The sequence below is a fragment of the Morus notabilis genome, unplaced genomic scaffold (genome assembly GCF_000414095.1).
Source record: "Morus notabilis unplaced genomic scaffold, ASM41409v2 Scaffold147, whole genome shotgun sequence".
Classification (NCBI taxonomy): Eukaryota; Viridiplantae; Streptophyta; class Magnoliopsida; order Rosales; family Moraceae; genus Morus; species Morus notabilis.
This window is the reverse complement of record NW_010359797.1, coordinates 125946-147317: the sequence shown is the minus strand read 5'-3', so window position 1 is coordinate 147317 and position 21372 is coordinate 125946. Positions and strand designations below refer to the sequence as shown.

Sequence of the window (21372 nt, the reverse complement as noted above, 5' to 3'; positions counted from 1 at the left end):
TAAGCTTTTTGTATTATCTTAAAATTATCCACTATAGTTTTTAAAAGAGTAAAAAAGTAACCCTTTGATTGATCAAAAGTTTTGAAATACCAAAAATAACCTCAAGAAGTACTATTTAGATATTATTTTAGACATTAATAGGGTAAAACTTTTAAAACATAAATTTTAAAACTGTATAAAACAAAAAAAATAAAAGTGTCAACATGTTTGGATGACCACAGAGTAATTTTAAGTGTAGGGACGGGACAGATTAAATAAATTAAAACCCACCAATTGTGTATTAATGGCGTGGACGTAAGATACTGTGTGGAGCTATATCAGTTTGATTGGTTAAGTTTTGATTTTTTTTTTTCAAAAACATAAAATTTATTTTATTAAAAATTTTATCTTTTTTTCTTTAAATTTAGTTTCTTAGTTATTAAATTTTAACATAATATTTGAATATTGATCATTAAGGTTATTTATATTATTTTTAACAATTTGACCACTTAAAGGGTTATATTTTACTTCTTTTGAGAAATTGAGGGTATAATTTCGAGATAATTTAAAAACACAAAGGATAGTTTTATTGTCAGATTTACTTAAAATTGAGGAGGTACTTTTTAGATTTTCTCTCTTGAAAATGGTATACAGTCAAATTAACCGTTTAATCCATCATCTTAAGTACTCCATGAGGATATATTGTATTAATTTTCTCCATAGCTTTTCGACCTCTTCGAAAAGTGCAAGAAACTACTAGGCCTTCTGACAAACTGTAGAATATGGTAAAACCAACAAAGTTATATACCTTTTCATATTGCAATCTGATCTGGACGTGTTAATTTACGGAGAAAGAATATCTCCAATCTTCTCTTTGATGACACAAAATATTGCAATCTGATCTTTACGGACAAAGAATATTCCAATCTTCTCTTTGATGACACAAAATTTAAACAGACAGAATATTTCTGGTCATGAATGAAATTTATAAAATCTGCCATGATCAAACATCTAAAAGGGAGAATAAAAAAAATCCATACAAAAAAAAAACTGCGTACGATAAATAACTTGTAAAGAAGGACAACAATTAGTCGCAAGTTTTCTTAAGATTAATTGATGTAGTGAGAACTTAGCGGTTAGAGAAAAGCTGTGAATAATATCATATTGTTACGTGATGTAGAAGTGACGCACAATTATTTCTCTCAAAAGTTGCAATTAATGGGAGATGCGCAATCAAATGCTTTAAACATTACTCAGGACTAAGCTGGAAAATCCACTCCAAACATCAAAAACTCAGAAAAAGTTTAAACTTAAAATATAACTTTATTTAAATTTATGTTCTTTTGTAAATATGAGTTTGAACTCGAGTTTGAGACTAAATTCGTGTTCAAGTTTCCTTTTCAACTTGAGTTCATAAACTCAAATTCAAGTTAATGAACAATATTTTTTCTATTTTTAAAAATGTCATAACTTTGTCGTTTTAATTCTTATTGAGATGATTTTTTTTTCTATGCATTCACAACGAAAAGACAAATAAAACCCCACCTCTATACCGTATTAAAATTTTTCATCACCATTGAGTTTTTATTAAAATATTATCTAAATACAAATTTAAGTTTTGACCCATTCAAACACAAACTAAAAAAGATTCTCAATTCAAATCATAACTTAAATATGCACATCCAAACACAAACTCAATTTACAACTTCAACTCAAGTTATAACTCAAACTCAACTCAAAATTATCACTCAAATCACCATCACTCAAAAATACAAAAGAATAACCCCTACTTCTTTAGACCTTTATTTTGAGGAGTCCCTTACGAATATATAGATGTACCAATAGACAGGCCTGGACATTTTTTCGAAGCTTGACTCACGAAAGCTGCCTCTCAAATTCAAGTATGCTCCTGCATCATTATACGTGTCCTAAATTTATAGAAGTTGCTTTTGATATTTGTATTAATCGAGTAATGGTATGAGTAATTGCATTTTCATTCATGACATAGAAGTACAACAAAAAGAGTTTTTTTTTTTTTTTTTTTTTTTTTTTAGGTTTGAAAGTCAACTTTGTACAATTTCATGAATGTAATCCGACTGGAGACACACACGCGCGCATATATATACACACAGATATATATATATATATATATATATATATATTTCAACCAGGACCATGCCTAAGTCATTTCTCAATTTGTGTGTGCCATGTTTCGACTGCGATCATCATGATCTTTAATCTTCTCAATGTCGTTTGACTCTTATCGAATGTCTCTGAAAGGACACGGTGAGAATTGAACGGTAGGAAATTCTGTGAGAGACAAATTGCTTACTGTTTTTGTTGGATTCATAGTGTTAATGGCGGACAGCCTTAGACTTTTGTTCTCAGTTGGTTGGTCGGGATATGATATTGATCATGCGCTCTTTTTTCCTCTTGCGAGTTTTTCTTTCGGTTTTTCGGAAGATCGGGTTTTAACTAGGCCTATTAATCTTCGATGACTTTGTTTTGTTTTTGTTTTTGTTTTTTTTTTTTATGAGATAAGAGTTAGGTGTCAGTTGTGATGTTTTTTCTACCTTTTAATTTTAGTTATTCCCCTCTTCCTGTTTTTTTTTTTTTTTTTTTTTTTTTTTCCCCCCTTCCTGTTTTTTTTTTTTTTTTTTTTTTTTTTTTTTGGAAAAAAAGTTAGAATTGAACGTATTAGTATGATGAAAAATAATATTCAGGTCCATAAACATGGCATTGTGTACAGTAGTAGCGAGCGTCTCTAAATATATTATAGATTAAAAATTAATCATTTTAAATTTTCTATTAAAAAACATATACAATTAATAGAACTTGATAAAAATTTAATTAAAAGTGTCCTAGAATATTCTTTTTTTTTTCTTTTTAATTCTCTAAGAAAGAAGTCTCATAATGATATAAAAGTTACGATAAATCTAAAATTAGTGAAAAGGATGGGATTCCCTAGCTAACTGATTGTTCACTGGTAATGGGCCCGAATATCTGCGTTTTAGTGTGTTCCCACTTGGCACTTGTTCTTTTGCTTTTACTGGAAACCATTTTGTTAATTGCACTTGACATGATTCTACTTCTCTAATTTCTCGTCTTGCCACCAACCGACCCCGTACTATTCCACTCGACTTTTTTCCTTTATTCAACTGTTCAATTTGTATAAAAAACTATTTAATCTGTATATTTTTTTAATCTTATTTATTTTTAATTAGATTTATCAGTCAGAAAATTAATCATATAGAACAACTTATCAAAACGTCTAAAAAAATTCTTTAATTTCTTTAAGCATTCAGATTTTTGTCGGATCTCCAATTTATATTATGTGGTTAAGAAAAGTACTACGTGTTTGTTTGCAGGACTTATAGGCTATAAATCCATTGTAACAACACACACAAGACCTAGAACTGAGGTCGCAAAAGCTTAATTAGAAAATGTTGAAAAATGCAAATAAAAGAGATAGAAGCCTGTTGATTAACACAGAATTTCATAAAAACAGTATCAAAATCCGTTGATTCACATAAAAGATTTGAAATTGACATCAAGATCTGTTGATTCACAAAGAATACTAAAAATTAAAAAAATAAAAAGTATAAACACTCATATTTTATTCATAAAAAATCTCCCCACTTATTATGGTAAAACTAACATATTTATATGTTAAAATGGCTCAAACAGTAAATGAAAAGTAGAAATAATATTAGTAAAATAAATAATTTGGAAAATTAAAAATAAAAAGGAAACTAACTCATACTTGACCTAAGAATTAAGCCAAAATGAAACTTGACTTTCTTAGATCGAATTATTACAAAAATGAAACTTTCCTAAATATAAAAATGGTAATTTAATCAATTTAAAACTTCTAAGAATAAAATTTGACTTTTCTTCCATAATAATTGTCTTTGAGCTAAAAATATTGATTTCTTTCCCAATATGGGCAGTGAGCTGCATCAAGAACGTAATGGACCTTGAAATACTGTTTCCATAACCTCCTAATCAAATCCACCCATATTTAGATAACTCGTTAATAGTTGTTCCTGATAAATTTACCCTCTAAAGTAGTAAGTTGCCCACAGTTTTTGCACCATAGGCAAATAGACAAAAACATCAGGAATCCAGATCATTGGGATCGTTGCTATTATAGATTCATGTCCGATTAGTTTCAGGTAATTGGATCTCTTTTATATGTTGTTTTATTATATATAATAAAGATTAATTTTACTAACGCTGAATGTAATCATAAATAGAAAAAGTCAGGAATTAATAAACTTAATCGTAGCAACCAAAAGTGGTCGAGTTTTCATGGTCAGCTGTCGTACTCCCAACATCGCGAGAAGAAAGTCAATATTGGTTAATAATTTATTCAATATAAATGTTAATTTGGTAATCGATTACACTATATTCATATACATTAAAACTACTATACAGTCTACCACAGGGACTCAACAGCCGATGTCAGTCATCGGTAACTGGGGAGACATGCATCGTCATGAGGATATTTGGGTTAATCCCCAAGCTGAGCAGACTTTTGTAAGTATACTCGTAATGTTTAATTATATATTTTTTATTTAAATTGGATTGTTTATTTAATTATTTCTCTTATAATATTTGTAGCATCAGTTGGAGGGAGAAAGAGAAACGCAGATCCAGACGCAGTCTGCTACTTCTGGATCATTTACAACAGGAGCGGTTAACGAGGAGGACATTGTGGAGCTGTTTTTTGGGTACCTGCAGAGGACACAAGACTGGAGTGGGTCGCACACTTCTGCAAAGGGTTTATGGAGGGGATATGTCGTCATCTGACTCATGTTCGGCAGGATCTTCTACGATACATTCGGACCCACACGTAGAAGAATACTTGCAACAGAGTTACCAGCAAAACCTCCAGCTGTACGAGAGCGTCAGAATGATGCAGGACTTCATCACTCAAAGGCACCACAACATGACTTTTCCAGCAGTTACTCCTCTTGTGGCGTATGTCTGTCCAGGTCCTCCGCCTCCAAATCCTTCCGATGATAACGGCAATGATTCTAGTGATGCGGCTAACTTAGGAGATTAAATTTTTATTAATGTAACAATCTTTATTTTCGTGCATTTCTACTATAATTATATTTTTATTTTATTTTATTAATTACTTCCTACAATTATAATTATAATTTTTATTTTTTAATTATTTTTTCCTTTTATTTAATTCTTCTTTATTATTATTATTATAATATCATGAATTACATTTAATATTGGGTTTAAATATATAGTAATGTACAACATTAATTATTAAAATGAGAAAAAATAAATAAAAAAATAAAATATTTTTTGTGACGATAAATGTGGTCACAAAAAATATAGGACACATAAGCTAATTCGGCTTTTTTTGCGACAACGTTATTCACAAATTGTCATCACAAAAACTTAATACCATGTCATCTTAACGATTTAACCAGTGAAATATTTACAGCGACTCATTTGCGACGATTGTCGTCACAAATGTAATTGCGACGATGGCTTCTTGTCGCAACAATTTCTTTTGCAACGAATGAATTACAACGACATGTTTACAACGACGAGTGGTCGTGAAATATTTATTTGCGACAATGTCGTATTTTTTGTAACGACTTTTCGTCGTCGCTAATAACTCTGTTTCTTGTAGTGGTACATGATGATTTTTTATATTTAATTTGTGATCGCTATAAACGCATACAGCGCATGTAAAACAAACTCAGCCCTTTTACAGGGCAAGTTTTAGTGCTTGTATCCTGCATTCTGTTGATTTAACAAATTATATTTGACATCCAATTTATATGGCTTTTAGCCGCGGATCAGACTTCAATTAGTAGACAAATCAGAGTGCTATAATACTATGTTTCTTCGTTTTATTTGAGATGATCAAAATTTTCTATAAGACAAGAAATAAGCGACCATAATAAGTGAAACAAATTCAATTTACTTGTACAAATCAAGCAAATTAACAAATTGAAATCTGGTACTTTTGGCATTCTTCTCCAAAATTGCAGTGTCCCAAAGTCGATAAAGTACAACGCCGTTATGCCGGCCGCAGCAAAAGAGATAGTGATTCCATAACATGTTGATCATAATACATGAAACTAAAGATGATCGCGAAGCTGGTTTAAATAAAAGATGAATAAAAGATCATGAAAATTGTCGGATATTAAGTGTCAATTAGAAAAGTTACTAGGTTAGAGAGGTTACAAAGAGACTAATTCCCAAAGCAATAACTTTCTCATCAAGGCAAATGCATTTGGTAGCAATGCAAGGGTGCATACGAAACTGGTTCAAAACACTTCAAGAGCTTAACTTGACCTAAAAGGTTAATTTATTGAGTCTAAGACTCTTCCATGTATATAAACCATTTCACATTCTCATCTACTTTTCATGTGGAAAAACACGTTTAATTTTCTCAACAATCTCCGCCTCATGTGTGTGTTCACCGAGCTCCCCCTCGAGAGCCAACTCATGCATGAGAAAGAGAACAAAAACCACGCGAGTCCACCAAATGCTCCACCATCCGCATATGCACCAGCACCAACTGCGGGAACACCAACCGAGTGTGTAAAAATTTTATCTTGTGGAAAACCTTTCAATTTGAAAGAGAAAACCACGACAATAACTTCCACTGTTACAACAATCTCTTAAGTTTTAGTAATAACTTGAGGAATACTCTCAACAAAAATTCTCTCACACTCACCAGTGTTGAATCCTCACTATTTTTCACACACTCACTCGATGTGATAATCTACTAAATCTCTCTACAAAGAAAACACATTTGTAAGCACACAAAAACTCTTTCTCAACAGCTTTCTCTATTCCTTGCCGCTGGAATGCTTGAAATGAACTAAGGAGGAGGGGGTATTCATATTGAACCCCCTTATCTTTCTGCGTGAGCCAGCTGCGAAAAAAAGCTGGCTTTCCTTTGTTTTATTAGGCACCATTTTCGGTACCCACTCTTTCTTCAAAAAATGTGGGCTGTGCCCACTGGGTTGAAAAATAACCCATCAATTCTCCCCCTTTTCAACCCATGAGAGGAAGAACTAGCGGCAAATCATCATCAACGTAAACTCATCCAGACAAGCTTGGAACACAACTCAAGCTTACGCCGAGAGATCACCTTCGTTAGCATATCCGCTGCATTTCTCAGTATGAATCTTCTGCACCTGGAGCAACTTTCTCTCAAATACTGTTAGTTTTTGAAACATTTTGGATGCAGAAACGTGTGATTAATGGATCGTGTATAACAAAAATATTCATAAAACTTTGATATACTCTATAGATTACATTAATTTATGTACGAATAAATTTATCAAATTAATTTATTTACCTAGCGACTGATTATGACAATATCTTGAATTCTTTGACCTCGAACGTTTCTCACTCCAAACTAATTTAGAACACCCGAATCTTCATCGTCGATTCCTTGAATCTACAAAGATGTCCGTGTGGGCACACCTGAAAAAGCGTGATTAGCAAATAAACACTCAAGGTTTCCATGGACACCAACACATGCACGACGTGAAATTTTTTAGAGAAAATTTTTCCATCCTACACTCTATAGAAACCGGCCACTAATGCTATGGGAGAGCAAAAATTGTGTAGAATCTCTTATTTTATAGAGTAGTAGTCAGACTCTCAGAATTAGTCTAATCTTTATCTCCAAGATAAAGCTTGTTAATTATCTCAAACTTCAAATTTGATTTTGAAATAAAATCTCTCTCCCTTATTCACATGTCAATATTGACTCAAATTCAAATTTCAAATTAAGTCAAACTTACATCAATTTGAATTTCAATTGAACAACTTATCAAATAAGTCAAATGGATAACTTGGAGAGTAAGTAACTAAATCCCAGAAGGATTCACACTGTAGTGTGCGTTCACACTATGTGAACACCTTCGCATGTGTGTTTCAAAATTCAAATTTGAACTTAAATATAAATAATCATATTATTTAATTTATAATTAATTCTCAATTAATTATCCCTGAGCGTTTTATTTTAGAATTCCATAATTCTAAAATTTCTATTTTGCCTTTAGTGTCTTGTAGAATTGCTAGGATGACGCGGGGACGCATGAACCTATAATTCCGACCTCCAATAAACTTAATAATTAATTAAACTCTTTAATTAATTAATTAATTTTATTAATTCTAAAAGTTACTCCATTATAAACTTAGAATTGCACTCTCGTAATCATAGACATAAATTACTTCTAAACTGTGAAGTGTCCATTTGATATAGTTAGTACATATTGACCAATCCTCCATAAATAATTCATAATTAGAACTGGGTGAAATCCGTTAACCTCTTTAATTACATCTTTATCCTCAAATACCATTGATTCTCTAATGGACAATGATTCATACAATAAATTCATGAATCGGAGCGCTCCCACTGGTCTGCGTACCAAATCAACCCTCAAGAGAATTATTTATCTACATATTTCTCAAGAAGGAATGAATTTCATCTCATATAATAACATTCTCGGCTACTCACTTCATCATGTCTCTAAAATACAAGGATTAGGACTCAGGATCTCAAAATCCGTACCGGGTAAATCAAATGATACAAATTCATAAATAGGAGTCTGCTAAGAACTCGGGATTAAGATTATTCCATTTATGACCATTGGTAGACTCAATTAGAATTTCTATACTTAACGGAAATTATCAGAAATTCATATTGTGTCTGTGTCCTTGTTCCATATAATCTCATTATGCGTAATACACTAATTCAATATCTTGGTATATTAACAGTGTGGATAGTACCGTTCCATTCTAAATGAAAATGACCTGCATTAGTAATGTTTTAATTAAAGATTCTGAACTTTAATTAAATTTTTTACGAATATTGTTTTGATTATTATCCTTAAATATTATCCTCTCGCATATAACACATATACAATATTTAAGGTCACATAAATAATCATGAAATTTTCACTGATATTCATAAAATATTCATTAATATATGCACAAAAATAATGAATAAACTTTATTATTAAATAAATAACAAATATCCTATTACATCTCATGCTTCTAGAACACCATTCCCAACAAGTACTTTACGATTCTAATGATACATGACATCAATATGCTTCGTTCTGTAGAGGGGGTGGCATTTTTACTCAGATCAATTGATTTATGACTATCGCAACGAATCACGTACCCGTTTTGCCTCAAACCCAGATCTTGGAGAAAATTCTATAGCCACAACATCTCTTTTCCTGCTTCTGTAAGCGATATATACTCAGCTTCTATTATGGATAGAGCGACACATTTTTGCAGCTTAGACTACCATGATACAGCTCCCTCTACAAAAGTAAACAAGTACCCAGATGTAGACTTTCTACCATCAAGATCACCGGCCATGTCTACATGCACAAATCCTTCCAAGATTGGTTTTCCTTTCCCGAAGCTCAGGCACATTTTAGATGTACCCCTTAGATATCTAGAGATCCACTTAACAGCTTCCCAATGCTCCTTGCCTAGATTTGCTAGATTATGGCTCACACCTCCTGATGCGTGAGCGATATCCGGCCTTGTACAAACCATCACGTGCATCAAACTTCCAACCGCTGAAGAGTAAGGAATAACCAACATCTTTTTCTTTTCCTCTTTTGAAGGACACATCTTCTTGGTGAGTTTGAACTGTCCACCAAAGGGTGACGAAATTGTCTTTCCATATTTCATGTTGAACCTTTCAAGTATTCGTTCATCATAGTTCTCTTGTGACAGCTATAACCTTTGAGACCTCCTATCTTGGATTATCTCCATTCCTAAAATTTGTTTAGCTAGACCCAAGCCTTTCATGTCAAAGATTCCAAAGAGTTTTTTCTTCAGCTAATTGATCATTTTAGCATCGTGGCCAATTATTAACATGTCATCAACATATAATAGCAGGATGATGAATTTCTCACTAAGAAATTTCTTGATGTAGACACATGAATCTGCTGCAGTTCTCTTGTACTCTAGATCCATCATAAATGAATCGAACTTCTTGTACCATTGCCGTGGAGCCTATTTTAAACCATACATGCTCTTTTTCAACTTGCAGACTAGATGTTCTTTTTCCTTGACCTCAAAACCTTCAGGCAGCTGCATGTAAATTTCTTCTTCTAAATCTCTATGAAGAAATGTAGTCTTCACATCCATCTATTCAATCTTGAGATCTAGGCTAGCTATTAATCCCAAGATTACTCTGATTGATTACATTTTCACCACCGAAGAGAAATTTTCATCAAAATCGATTCGTTTCTTCTGTCCAAAGCCCTTGACGACTAATCGAGCTTTGTACTTCACCAGATTGCTGCATCCATAATCTTTTAATTTGAAGACCCATTTGTTCCTTAAGGCTTTCCTTCCTTTTGAAAGTTTCACCAACTTATAGGTGTTGTTCTTCATGAGGGAATGCATCTCCTCCTGCATGGTCTCCATCCACCTGTCTTTGTCTTTATGATCCGTTACTTCCTGGAATCTTTCTAGCTCCCCTCTTTCGGTAAGAAGGACATAATCTGACGGCGGGTATCTTCTGGATGACATTCGATTTCTTGTTGACCTTCTGAGCGGCTGCTCGTCATTCTTTAGTTCTTGATTTTGTTCTCCCTGATTGTTATCCTATTATACTAGCACATCTTCTTCAACATCATCATCATCATAAGGCAATTCTAAGTTGTCAATTGCTTCTTACATTTATTCTCCACTTGGTAACTGTAGTTGTGGGGGAGTTAGCTCAACTGCAACGTTTTTAAGTTGTCTTTCTTCTTCACCTAAATCTTCAATTGTCTGATCCTCATGGAAGACCGCGTCTCTACTCCTTACGATCCTCTTCTTCATTGGATCCTAAAACATGTACCCAAACTATTCATCTCTGTAGCAAATGAAGATACATGGAAGTGCCTTGTCATCAAGTTTTGGTCTTTGTTCCTTTGGCACATGCACAAACGCCTTGCACTCGAATACCTTCAAATGAGAGTAGGAAACATCTTTTTGGCCCACTCTCTTTTTGGAACGTCAAAGGAATTGATGGAGACCTGCTGATCAAGTAGCATGCGGTCTGCACAGATGCTCCTCAAAAAGGCTTCGACAGCTTCGATGATCTTAACATACATCTAACTCTCTCTATAATGGTGCGATTCATCCGTTTTGCTACACCAATATCTGAGGAGTGCTAGGTACCGTCTTCTCATTCTGGATCCCATATTTAGAGCAGTAATCTCTAAACTCATAGGAAGTGCTTTCGCCTCCGTTGTCTGATCAAAGGCATTTTAGATGCTTTCATATTTCTCTTTCTACCATGACATGGAATTGTTTAAATACTATAAAGACCTGGTCTTTTGTTTTCAATAGATACACCCAAACTTTTCTAGAAGCATCATCTATGAAAGTTACAAAATATATGGCTCTTCCTAAGGTCTCAACTTCTACAGGACCACAAACATCAGAGTATACGCGTTTTAATACTCTTTTTCTTTTAATAGAGGAACTTTCATTTCTTTTAACAGAGGAACTTTTAAAGAAACTCTATGTTGCTTTCCAAATAAGTAATAATCACAAGGATCAGATAAAGTACCTTTCTCCAAACGAATAAACTTTTTTTTTTTTTGCGAGGAGTTGCAATCCATTTTCACTCATGGTCAAGCAGCTTATGCCATAGATTTGGTGAAGCGTTGACTACTACATTTACTCTGTCCACGAAAGTCTTCACATCAGTCTTCACAGCGTGCAACAAAGCTTTCTCCTCCCGACGATCATCTATCCTTTAAAGAGTTTCCATTTCTTGTTACTGAAGTGACTCTCGTACCCTTGTTCGTCTAAGGCGTTTACCGAGATTAGATTGAGGCACAAATCTGGAACATGCCTCACATCTTTTATTGTCAGCTGGCAACCAACATTCATCTGAATACTTACATCTCCAATTCTGACAATCTTGGAGCATGCAAAATTTCCCATCTTCACATTACCAAAATCACCTGCTTTGTAAGTGGTAAACATCTCTCTACTAGGAGTGATGTGGAAAGAAGCTCCTTAATCTGCCACCCACTCGGCCATGTTATCGCCAATATGTAAGCATTCATTGGTAAGCACTACAACTACTTCTTCTTCTACGGCTGCTGCTGTAGTTGTGTTGTTGTCGTCACCATTCTTCTTTTAACTGGCTTCCTGCAATTAATCTCGCTTCAAAATTTGACAATTTTTCTTTATGTGGCCCTACTTCCCACAATGATAATAGCCATAATTTCTATTTTTGAATTTTGATCTTCCTCTGGACTTGTCGTTCTTGTTCCTCCCTCCTTTGTTTTGACTTCTGCCCCTATTTTCTGTAATAAAAGCTTGAGAATCCGCACCTCGCGCCTTGTTCTACATCTCAAATGATACCAAGGATTCTGCAATAACTTCATACTCCAACTTATCCTTTCCGTAAGTAAGAGTGGTGACGAGTTGATCGTACGATGAAGGGAGTGTCGCCAAAATGTGTACAGCTTTCTCTTCATCACTGAACTTCACATCAAATTTTAATAATTGTGAGATCATGCCGTTGAAGTTGCTTAAATACTGTGGCATATCTACGTTGTCCGACATCTGCATCCGGTACAGCTCCTTCCACAAGTACAACTTACTAGAAAGATTCTTTGACATGTACAATTTTTCTAAAGTCTCCCAGGTATCTTTAGCAATCTTTCACTCTTTGGATTCGATATTTTGCAAGACAGTATCTGAGATATTTAGACGAATTGTGCTAGCCGCAATCTTATCCATCTCCTTCCAATCTTCGTCCTTGACCATACTAGGCTTATTCTCTTTGCCTAATAGAGTCTTATGGACCTTTTGTAGAATAAGGAGATCCTTCATTCTCGCTGCCAGTGGGAAAAATTGTCGATGCCGCTGAACTTCTCGATCTTGATCTTCTGGCCCATCATATTGCTACAGTAACCGTATTTTGCTACAGGAACCTTATTTGCTACATGATCTGTATCCGCAATGTCTGCCTCTGCTGCAGTAACTTCACTATTTATGAACAGTAATTTTACAGTAACTGCACACAATTTCGCTCTCCTGGGCTCTGATCTTGGCACTCTGATACCAATTGTTAGAGAGACACCACATGCGAAACTAGCCTAACACACTTCAGGAGTCTAATTTGACCTAAAAGGTTAATCTATTGGGTCTAAAGTTATTCTATATATATAAACCACTTCACACCCTCTTCCATTTTTCATGTGAGACAACGTACACATGTACTTTTTTCAACACAACTCACTCTAAGATTTGCTTGCTTTCGGGTCCACAATCGTACTCCAAGTCTCTTGCTCGCCTCCAGATGGACTTACTCTAGATATTCAAATAATTTGAGATATGAAAAATAAAGCCTTGATGCTTAGCAGTTTCTCTCCAATTCAACCATACGAGATTGTCTGGTAGGAAGGAAAAGTAAAAGAAGAAGGGATACGATGAGTGGATCATTAGATGGATTTCAAGAAGTAAGAAGGAAAAAGTTATGGAATCAATTAGATGGGACTTGGTCTTTCATAGAATACAAATTTTAATCTCTATAGCTGTGGAGTGATAAGAGGTGGAATTTCATACTAAAAACAATAACATAAAGGTTGTCCCCCTCTACATTTTTTCAGCTAGGTTAGGTTAGGTACCTTTCTTTCTTTTTTCTTTTACCAAATACGAACCTAAGTCTTACACTAGGCACTTGTGAGAAATATGACATTGTTATTTGTCACATAAATAAACGCTTTGTAGCATAATAAAATATTTTTGTTCCCATACATGTTAAGTATCTTTGTTGAAAAGAATATTTTTATTTTTATTTTTATTTTTGTAGCTTTGGTTATCAAAATTATGGAAAGTTTTACAATAAATGCATCCCATTTATAGGGTTGTTGACCGACAATCATAAGATTTAAATCAAACAGCGATTATGAAGCAAGTACAATGATGTTGTTTAAAAAATTTTCTCATGGTATTTAGCCTCATATTAGACGCACCACCTAACTTAAATTGTACAGAAAATAGTCAATAGTTATAAAATACATATGACAGAGCGATCTTACGATAAATAAACTCCTTAAAGCATCAAGTCATTTCCTTGTCATCATACCAATGGAGCGCAAATCATTCTTTTGTTTGCGCTAGACATAATTTCTGAAAAAGGCTTTGGAACACCAAACTAATAAAAGGTTGACTAGATTTGCACGTCTCAGACCTACTTTCTATTTTCTATTAGTATATGGTGTTAACATTACTCGTAATTTCGACCAATTGCTTTCGCTCGTGACCATTTGTCGTTTGCACTTGACATGATTTTAACTGAAAGGTTATTTCTTTGTTGTTGTTTTTCTTTTAGTTTTTTTTTTTAATTTTGTGTTTTTTGCTAGGTGGAATGGAAGAGAACAAGATCATCTCAACTTAAAATAGTTTTTGGCCACTACTTGTCTGAACAAAATGATTTGTTAAAGAGTCCTCTACTTAATAGTTTCGAGTATAATTTGGCCACGCTTTGTCTAACTCAACCAAAAGGAAGTTTGGCGACGAGCACAAGAAAAGCCACCCAATGATTAAATCCACACAGGAAAAAAAAAATATCATAAAAAAACCCACACAGAAAAAAGATTTAAAAGATTTCTTTTGGCCACAATTCTCTTCTTTTTCAAATAAAACTTAATGCAAAAAAAAAAAAAAAAAAAAAAAAAAACTTAAACCCTTTACTAGGCAAGTACTAATTACCATTTTTCTGATCTTACAAAATCATTTCTTTTCCCCTCCTCCCAAACTGCACACGATTCAATCGATCAGATAATATTTCTTCCTTTTGTTTCCTATTGACTCAGATGAAAGACATCAAAACTTTCTACAAGACAAGCAAACCTACAGTTGTAACAAGTGGAACAAATCCAATTTACCTATACAAATAAAACGGGTCTCTATTCTCTAGCCTGCAGCCAATAGCCAGAGCATTATTAGAGAAGATATTGCAATTGTGACCCAGCTTAGATAGGCAAAGCACACGGACATCTGGTACTTTTGGCATTCTCCTCCGAAATTGCAGTGTCCCAAGTCACTAAAGTACAACACCGTTATGCCCGCCGAAGCAGAAGCTGCCGCGAGAGACAATGTCGCCGTAACCTAGTCATTTTATTTTTTTTGATTTAGACAAAGAGGAAGCTGTTAAAATAAAGGACAACGATTGCCGGATTTTAAGTGTTAATTGTGGTGACTAACCCAATCTCCGACTACAAAGAGGCTAACCAAAAGCAGGTTGTGGAAGGCCTTTCTTCTCACCAAGGCATATGCATCTAACAATGCAAGGACAAAGCTCCAGATCACTTGAAGACCCATAGAAGCGATCAGGTAACTGCAAGAAAACAACATTATGTTAAACCGAAACATAACCTTTTACGAGTCAAAAGAATGGAATTCGTTTGTCACGCTATGTTCGGAAGACATTTGAATATCGATTTTAAACAAGCTATCTAGAAGCCTTAAAAGGTATAATGATCTTTGGACCATGATGAATTCTACAGCCAGGTAAACAGAGATGGTATTATATTAAAAATATACAATAAGGTATATAGACAAAAAGGTTGCTGCTTATGTGCGTCCTGAGATGATGCCTTAACAGCAGCGACAATGAGCTTGGCTGAAGCATCATTCGCGTTGAGACCTATTCTATCATGCAGTATAGAATGTCATATGGTACGGTGAGAGCATACACTACAAGGTTAATTAAAGCACCGGCCAAAAGCAAAATTTGGTACTTCAAGTTCTCCTAGCACATCAATTAGTGAATCTTAAGAATTAGACGCAATAATTCTACAACACCGCAAGCAATAAAATTGCAGAGGACAAGCATACAAACAAGGACACATTCATCATTTATAGTGGTTCATCCTCCATGTGAGAACTACGTCCACTTTGAACTGTTGTAGTAATTTAATATGACCAAAAAGAAATTACACGAGAAATCACACACCTCTCTGACTCACCGTGCTTTTCTCTACTACCCTAAAAATGATCGACCCTGAATTTAAAGAAAATTAGGACAACCGTATTTACAAATGTGAAAAGTTAACCTCATACATATAAGTTTCATATCTTTGCAGCTACTCATTTTACATTTCAGCAGGTAAAATTCAAAAGCCTATTAGCTTTTAGCTGTATTCGTTGAAGGCCTACTTCATCCAAATTATAGTATAGGCTTAGCTTTCTTTAAATTACTCAGTTACCTTACTAATTTGTTTTCTACAACAAAATGTCTATATGATTCTCATGCATCACCCATAAGTTCTTTCATTATCTTGGACTTCAGTCCTTCACAAGGAGAATAAGGACAAGCACAAAGGTAACTGATAAATGTGGTCCTCACATTATTTGTTAAATCAAGAAGAATGTCAAAACATTCGACAAGGCACCCTTACCTTTTCTTGCTCTCCAAAGGGCTAAATTCGAGCCAGAGACGAATATCTTTCCTTATGTTCTTTTGCTTTTCACTTGTTCATTGCTAAGTTCCAAAGCTTCATACAATAAAAAGATTCCAACTAGGAGTCCTAAAAGCTCCTTAAGCCATGGAACAATGCTATGCACCTCCTTAAGCCATTACTAAATAAGCTAAGAAATGCCTGAACTACCGGAAAAACAACCTCCAAACTTAACCGAATCAGACACTTGAGCCAGTGGTGATTCCTTCCTAACGGGGCCATCAACTGATAGTAACAATCATAAACAGTCTAAAATCACGCTCATCAACATTGATAAGGATTAAAAAAAAATGTAATCTTATGCACAAGATGTTGTTCATGTTTTGTGCAAACAAGACTTTCAGTGATTGCTTAAAAAATGAAGGTCACCATTAATTAGCTTATAAGCATCAAATAAATCCTCATTAATTAATCATTATAAAAAAATAAAATCAATTATAAGGCCAAAAAATTTCCTAAAGAGGTATCCAGGGGCAAGAGGAAAAATATTTCGACTCCAAATATCAGAACTCCTCTGATCTAATTCAACAATAAGTTGAAATGCCAATTGGGCAAAAAACTATAATTAAAGCAAGTAATTAGCCATGAAAAAGTTTGGAGCTTTAACTCATCAATCAAACATAATCGACTTTGACACAAAAATAAAGAGGAAAAAAAGTTGCTGAACTAAAAAACTATAAGAAGCAGGAAAAAGAAATAGCCCAAAAAGGAAACCATAAACAACGCACATTATACATACATATACGTAAATGTTATATGTGTGTGTGTGTGTGTTTATTATTTACCAGAAAGCAGTGAAATTGAAAAAGCTTGTAGTGGTTGCCATAGAAGCGATTGAACCAGCTGCAAAAACACATTGTGAAATCCTGAGAAGAAGGCCAGTCAAAGTCCCAGGTGTCCCAGGAAAATCCTTCATTTTTTTTTTTTTTTTTGGTTTCTCTTCCTTTCTCTCAGTCTCAGAGCCAAGAAAGTTAACTTCAGATTCTCATTAATGGGTCCTCAAATAAAGTGCCCATCTTTCCAAATGATGAGAAAAACAGAACAAATCATCAAACACCCACAAACCAAAACCCACAGCCAATCCACTTTTTCCCACAGGATTTTCTAGGAAACCAAACAGAGCAGAGAAAAAAAAAAAGGGAGAAGTGGATAACTTGAAACTTGTGAAAGAGCAAAAACCCAGATTACATTGAAGAGAGAGAAAGAGAAAGCAAAAATGAAAAATAAAAGAATTAAAGAAATAACAGAGACGGCCAGCCAAACTAAAACTGGCTTTATGGTTAATCAATGAGTGATTACCAAACTCCTTCCAAGTCCAACGAACGCTGCGACATCCCCCACGCGTCTTATAATCGCGTGTAACAAATCCCCGGGCTAACTTGTTGTCTTTTGCCATGACTTCTCTTGGGGCGTGAGCTGGTGAGAGTGAGAGGCGGCAATGTCTTTTTTAAAAGGCCGAAATTAATAAATTAATAAAGTAACTAATTTATATGTTTTTGTGCTCTGATTGGAAGTTAGATGTATTCTTTACCGGGATATTTACCTTTTTATTACTTGTGTTTTAAATTTATTCAAAAATTATACTCTTCGTTTTTTATGTATATATCTTATAATTAAATTTATACCTTTCTACAACTAATTCTTGATATTAACTTAGAAAAGAAATAGAAAAAAAAAAGTAAAAAAACCTTAAACTTACAATTATAACCTTAAAAATATACAAAATACCATTGAAATAGATTTTTTTGTGTTTTAAATTTTTATTGTTGCTATATTGAAAAGTTTTATTTTATTTTCTCTCTTTTTTTTTGTTAGGATAGTTTAGTCATTTTAAAAGTTAAAATCAATTATTAACCTAAATAAGGTATAAATTTATATATGTATCTGATGAGATTAAAAACTGAAAATATACATTTTGAATAAACCTAAACGCAGAATATAAAAATGTAAATATCTCATTAATTATGTATTGTCCAGTTCTTGTTTTTAGTATTCATGTATAATTAGGGAATTTCTACATATGGTTGTTTTTCCGTTGAAGTCTGGACTTTTTGATGATAACATCATGGTTTAAGATAGTATTGCTTACATAAACAAAAGTAAAGGCAACTACATTTAATAACACTTTCTATAAAAAGAACATTGAATATATTCTTGAAAATACTTATCTATCTCTTTGTTTTTCTTTACATTTTATGTTTTTTTTAAATATTTAAAATACTCTCAGAATTCTTAAAAATAATATTTGAGAGATAAAAATTAGTGTATTTAAGATTATCTTTTTCATTTATTGTCTCTGTAAAAGAACAAATTCACAAAACAGAGGAATCAGAGTTTCCACCTACCAAACTAGAGTCATGTTTAGTTACTTGTAATAGAACGTAACGGAGAGGGAACGGTTTTGCAAAGAAAAGAAAATTAATAAAAGAGTGGAGAATATTGAGTTTTTCTTTTTCTATTTAGTGTTCATTTACCAAAAAGTATTATGGAATTTTGTTACCATTAAGAGAATTTTCCTCATAAGTTAGTGTCACGCCCCGGACAGGAGTCTGTGACGTGAAGGCTCGATTAAGAGTTAAACATGATTAAGAATAAAATATTAAGGAAATTCCTAAACGAGGCCCACATTTTACCGAAAATAAATTGCAAGAACATCTCAAGAGGCTAAAACTTCCGCCGCTAACACTGTTCAGGGCTACACCCACGGGATCTTTCAGTATTGTACATACATGACACGTGTAAATAACATTACAGACATCAACCACAGTCTAGAAATCCAAATATCAGAGTTTACAGAATTTATAAATTCTTGCATTCGTACACCAGGAGGATGAACACAATCCTTTCTTAATCGGGTGGTAGCAACTCAGTTATTCCGCACTGCTCCTAGAGTCACCTGGGAGGGGTTTAACATTTATAAAATAATAAAACATGAGCGAAAGGCCTAGTAGGATATATTTTTGAAATAACTTTATAAATAAGTGAATAAGCAAATAAATAAATGAGTAAATGAATAAATATAGACATTCAGTTCCAACACAACAACCGGAACCAAACATCTTTTTTCTCAAAGAAAATATAACTGAAAATCTCCATATTACAGGTATCAGCAAGTAATTTATACTATGATAAATTACTTACACAACCAAATGCACAAGTGTTGCCTAAAATTGTGAATCTAAAATCTCACAAGTGCACGAGTCAACAAGTAGTAAAATGATGAATAACCAAGTATCGTCCCACAAGGATTGAGTGTTTTTGAAATCAAGTTGCTAAGTTAATTCTATTCAAGTTTTAAGAAGAAAACTAAAGTTGATTTTAAGATGTTAAAAACTAATAATAATCTGACTGTAAGAAAATGAACAACAAAGATAAAACTAATTAATAACAAAATGTGCAAATAAAATTGGCCAAAGTCACTGTGCGTGGCTCACAATTGCTAAACTGTCTCCTAACAATGTTGCGCGATGCTGCAGCAACGGACGGCAACAAAGACTTCCTGTTAACCAGATTTACTAAACCAGGGATTTTCCAATCCTCTGTGTACTAATCTTAAAGCTAAATCCCACAAATCCCTTTGCAAATCTAGACTCTAAAATCAGAGAATGAAGCTCTAAATCATATGGCTATGCAAGACACAATATATTCCTATATCATGTGAATCAAAAATCTAAAACAAGATCTAAGAACCTGCACTATTCAAGTTGTGTCCACTCAACTAAATCTTCCCAAATCTAATCAAAGCTATACTCCTCTCTTATGATTTCCCAATCACAGTTAAGGCACAAATTCAGCTCACTTGAATAAACAAAGAAATAATCATCAGATCCATTCAACATAAACTAACATTTTGATATTTAACAACTCAACAATCTCAGCCAACAAATCATAATCTCATATAGTTATATATATATGGATTCGAGTTCAGATTTATAAAGGAACGTAAATATTCTTTAACAAAGTAAAACAGAGCAATGAGAGTAAGAAAAACTAAGGTGAAGAGAGGAGAATCAGAATCCCCCTTTTCCAAGGTTTCTTCTAAATGCTTCCTTCATCCACAATGGGTCTTCCTTTACGTTCAACACCATGTGAAGTTTCCTTATTCTTTTTTCCAGTCTTGGAGCTGGTACTTGATCAGAGAAATGGAGGTGGTTTCCTTTTCCAAGTTCAGCCGCCTCTACGTTACAAAATATGACCAAGGAACCTTCTTTCTTCTCAGCTGCAGGTACTTATTGTACCCTAATTTCACATGGCAGCACATGAGAAAGTCTCCAATGAGTGGCTCAATCAGCACCCTTCACGGACAAAATCAGCCCATTAACCAACTCAGGTCCAGCTGTCAGCAAAACACACGTCTGCCCAGCTCGTCTTGCTGCAGTAATGCACAGCAATGCTGACTAGGATTCCTTCATACTCTAGAAATGAAAAGCTGCTCAAAGCTCCAAACGACCACGTTTTCTTAAAGCTGAGATTAACCACAAAGCGCACCTGAATTAGCTCTTTTTAAACGCTAATCACAAGAGAGAGAATTTATGAATCACAAATAACTAAAAACAATTAACAAGACAAAATAAAGGAGAAAAACTAATACTAATTACCCTCTAGGTAATAATTTAAGCCTGGGAAATACTCAATTAACTCTATTTTCATAGAGTTATCACACCCCCATACTTAAACCATTACTCGTCCTCGAGTAATGACGCAAAATAAAACACAATAAAACACAATAAAACACAAGAGGACAACTGCAACACTCTACTATCTTTCTAAAAATCTGGTTTCTGCTGTGAATGTAGTCAACCCTCAGCCCTCAAATTTGTTTTTCCATCCTAAACCTTTGTTCAATATCAACACTCATGACTCTCTAGTTCAATTCATCTTAGACCTTTCCCCA

General features: G+C 33.8%; 1 protein-coding gene across 1 annotated transcript; it reads right to left on the bottom strand.

Moving 5' to 3' along the window:
* Positions 1-14690: 14690 nt before the first annotated feature.
* Positions 14691-17675, bottom strand: LOC21396010 (CASP-like protein 5B3). The gene is made up of 3 exons (XM_010095117.2): positions 17264-17675; positions 15223-15355; positions 14691-15126 (listed from the first exon to the last, which is right to left on the bottom strand). Exons 1-3 carry the CDS (start codon positions 17392-17394, stop codon positions 14932-14934), a joined length of 459 nt encoding a protein of 152 aa, XP_010093419.1. The 5' UTR covers positions 17395-17675; the 3' UTR covers positions 14691-14931.
* Positions 17676-21372: the final 3697 nt, after the last annotated feature.

Excerpts from the sequence above, each read along its gene's own strand:
- LOC21396010 (XM_010095117.2), bottom strand. The coding sequence starts at position 17,394 with ATGAAGGATTTTCCTGGGACACCTGGGACTTTGACTGGCCTTCTTCTC. Across the intron at positions 15,356-17,263 it reads TTCAATTTCACTGCTTTCTG|TTACCTGATCGCTTCTATGG; the intron begins GTAAATAATAAA and ends GTTTTCTTGCAG. Across the intron at positions 15,127-15,222 it reads TCTTTGTAGTCGGAGATTGG|GTTACGGCGACATTGTCTCT; the intron begins GTTAGTCACCAC and ends TAAAATGACTAG.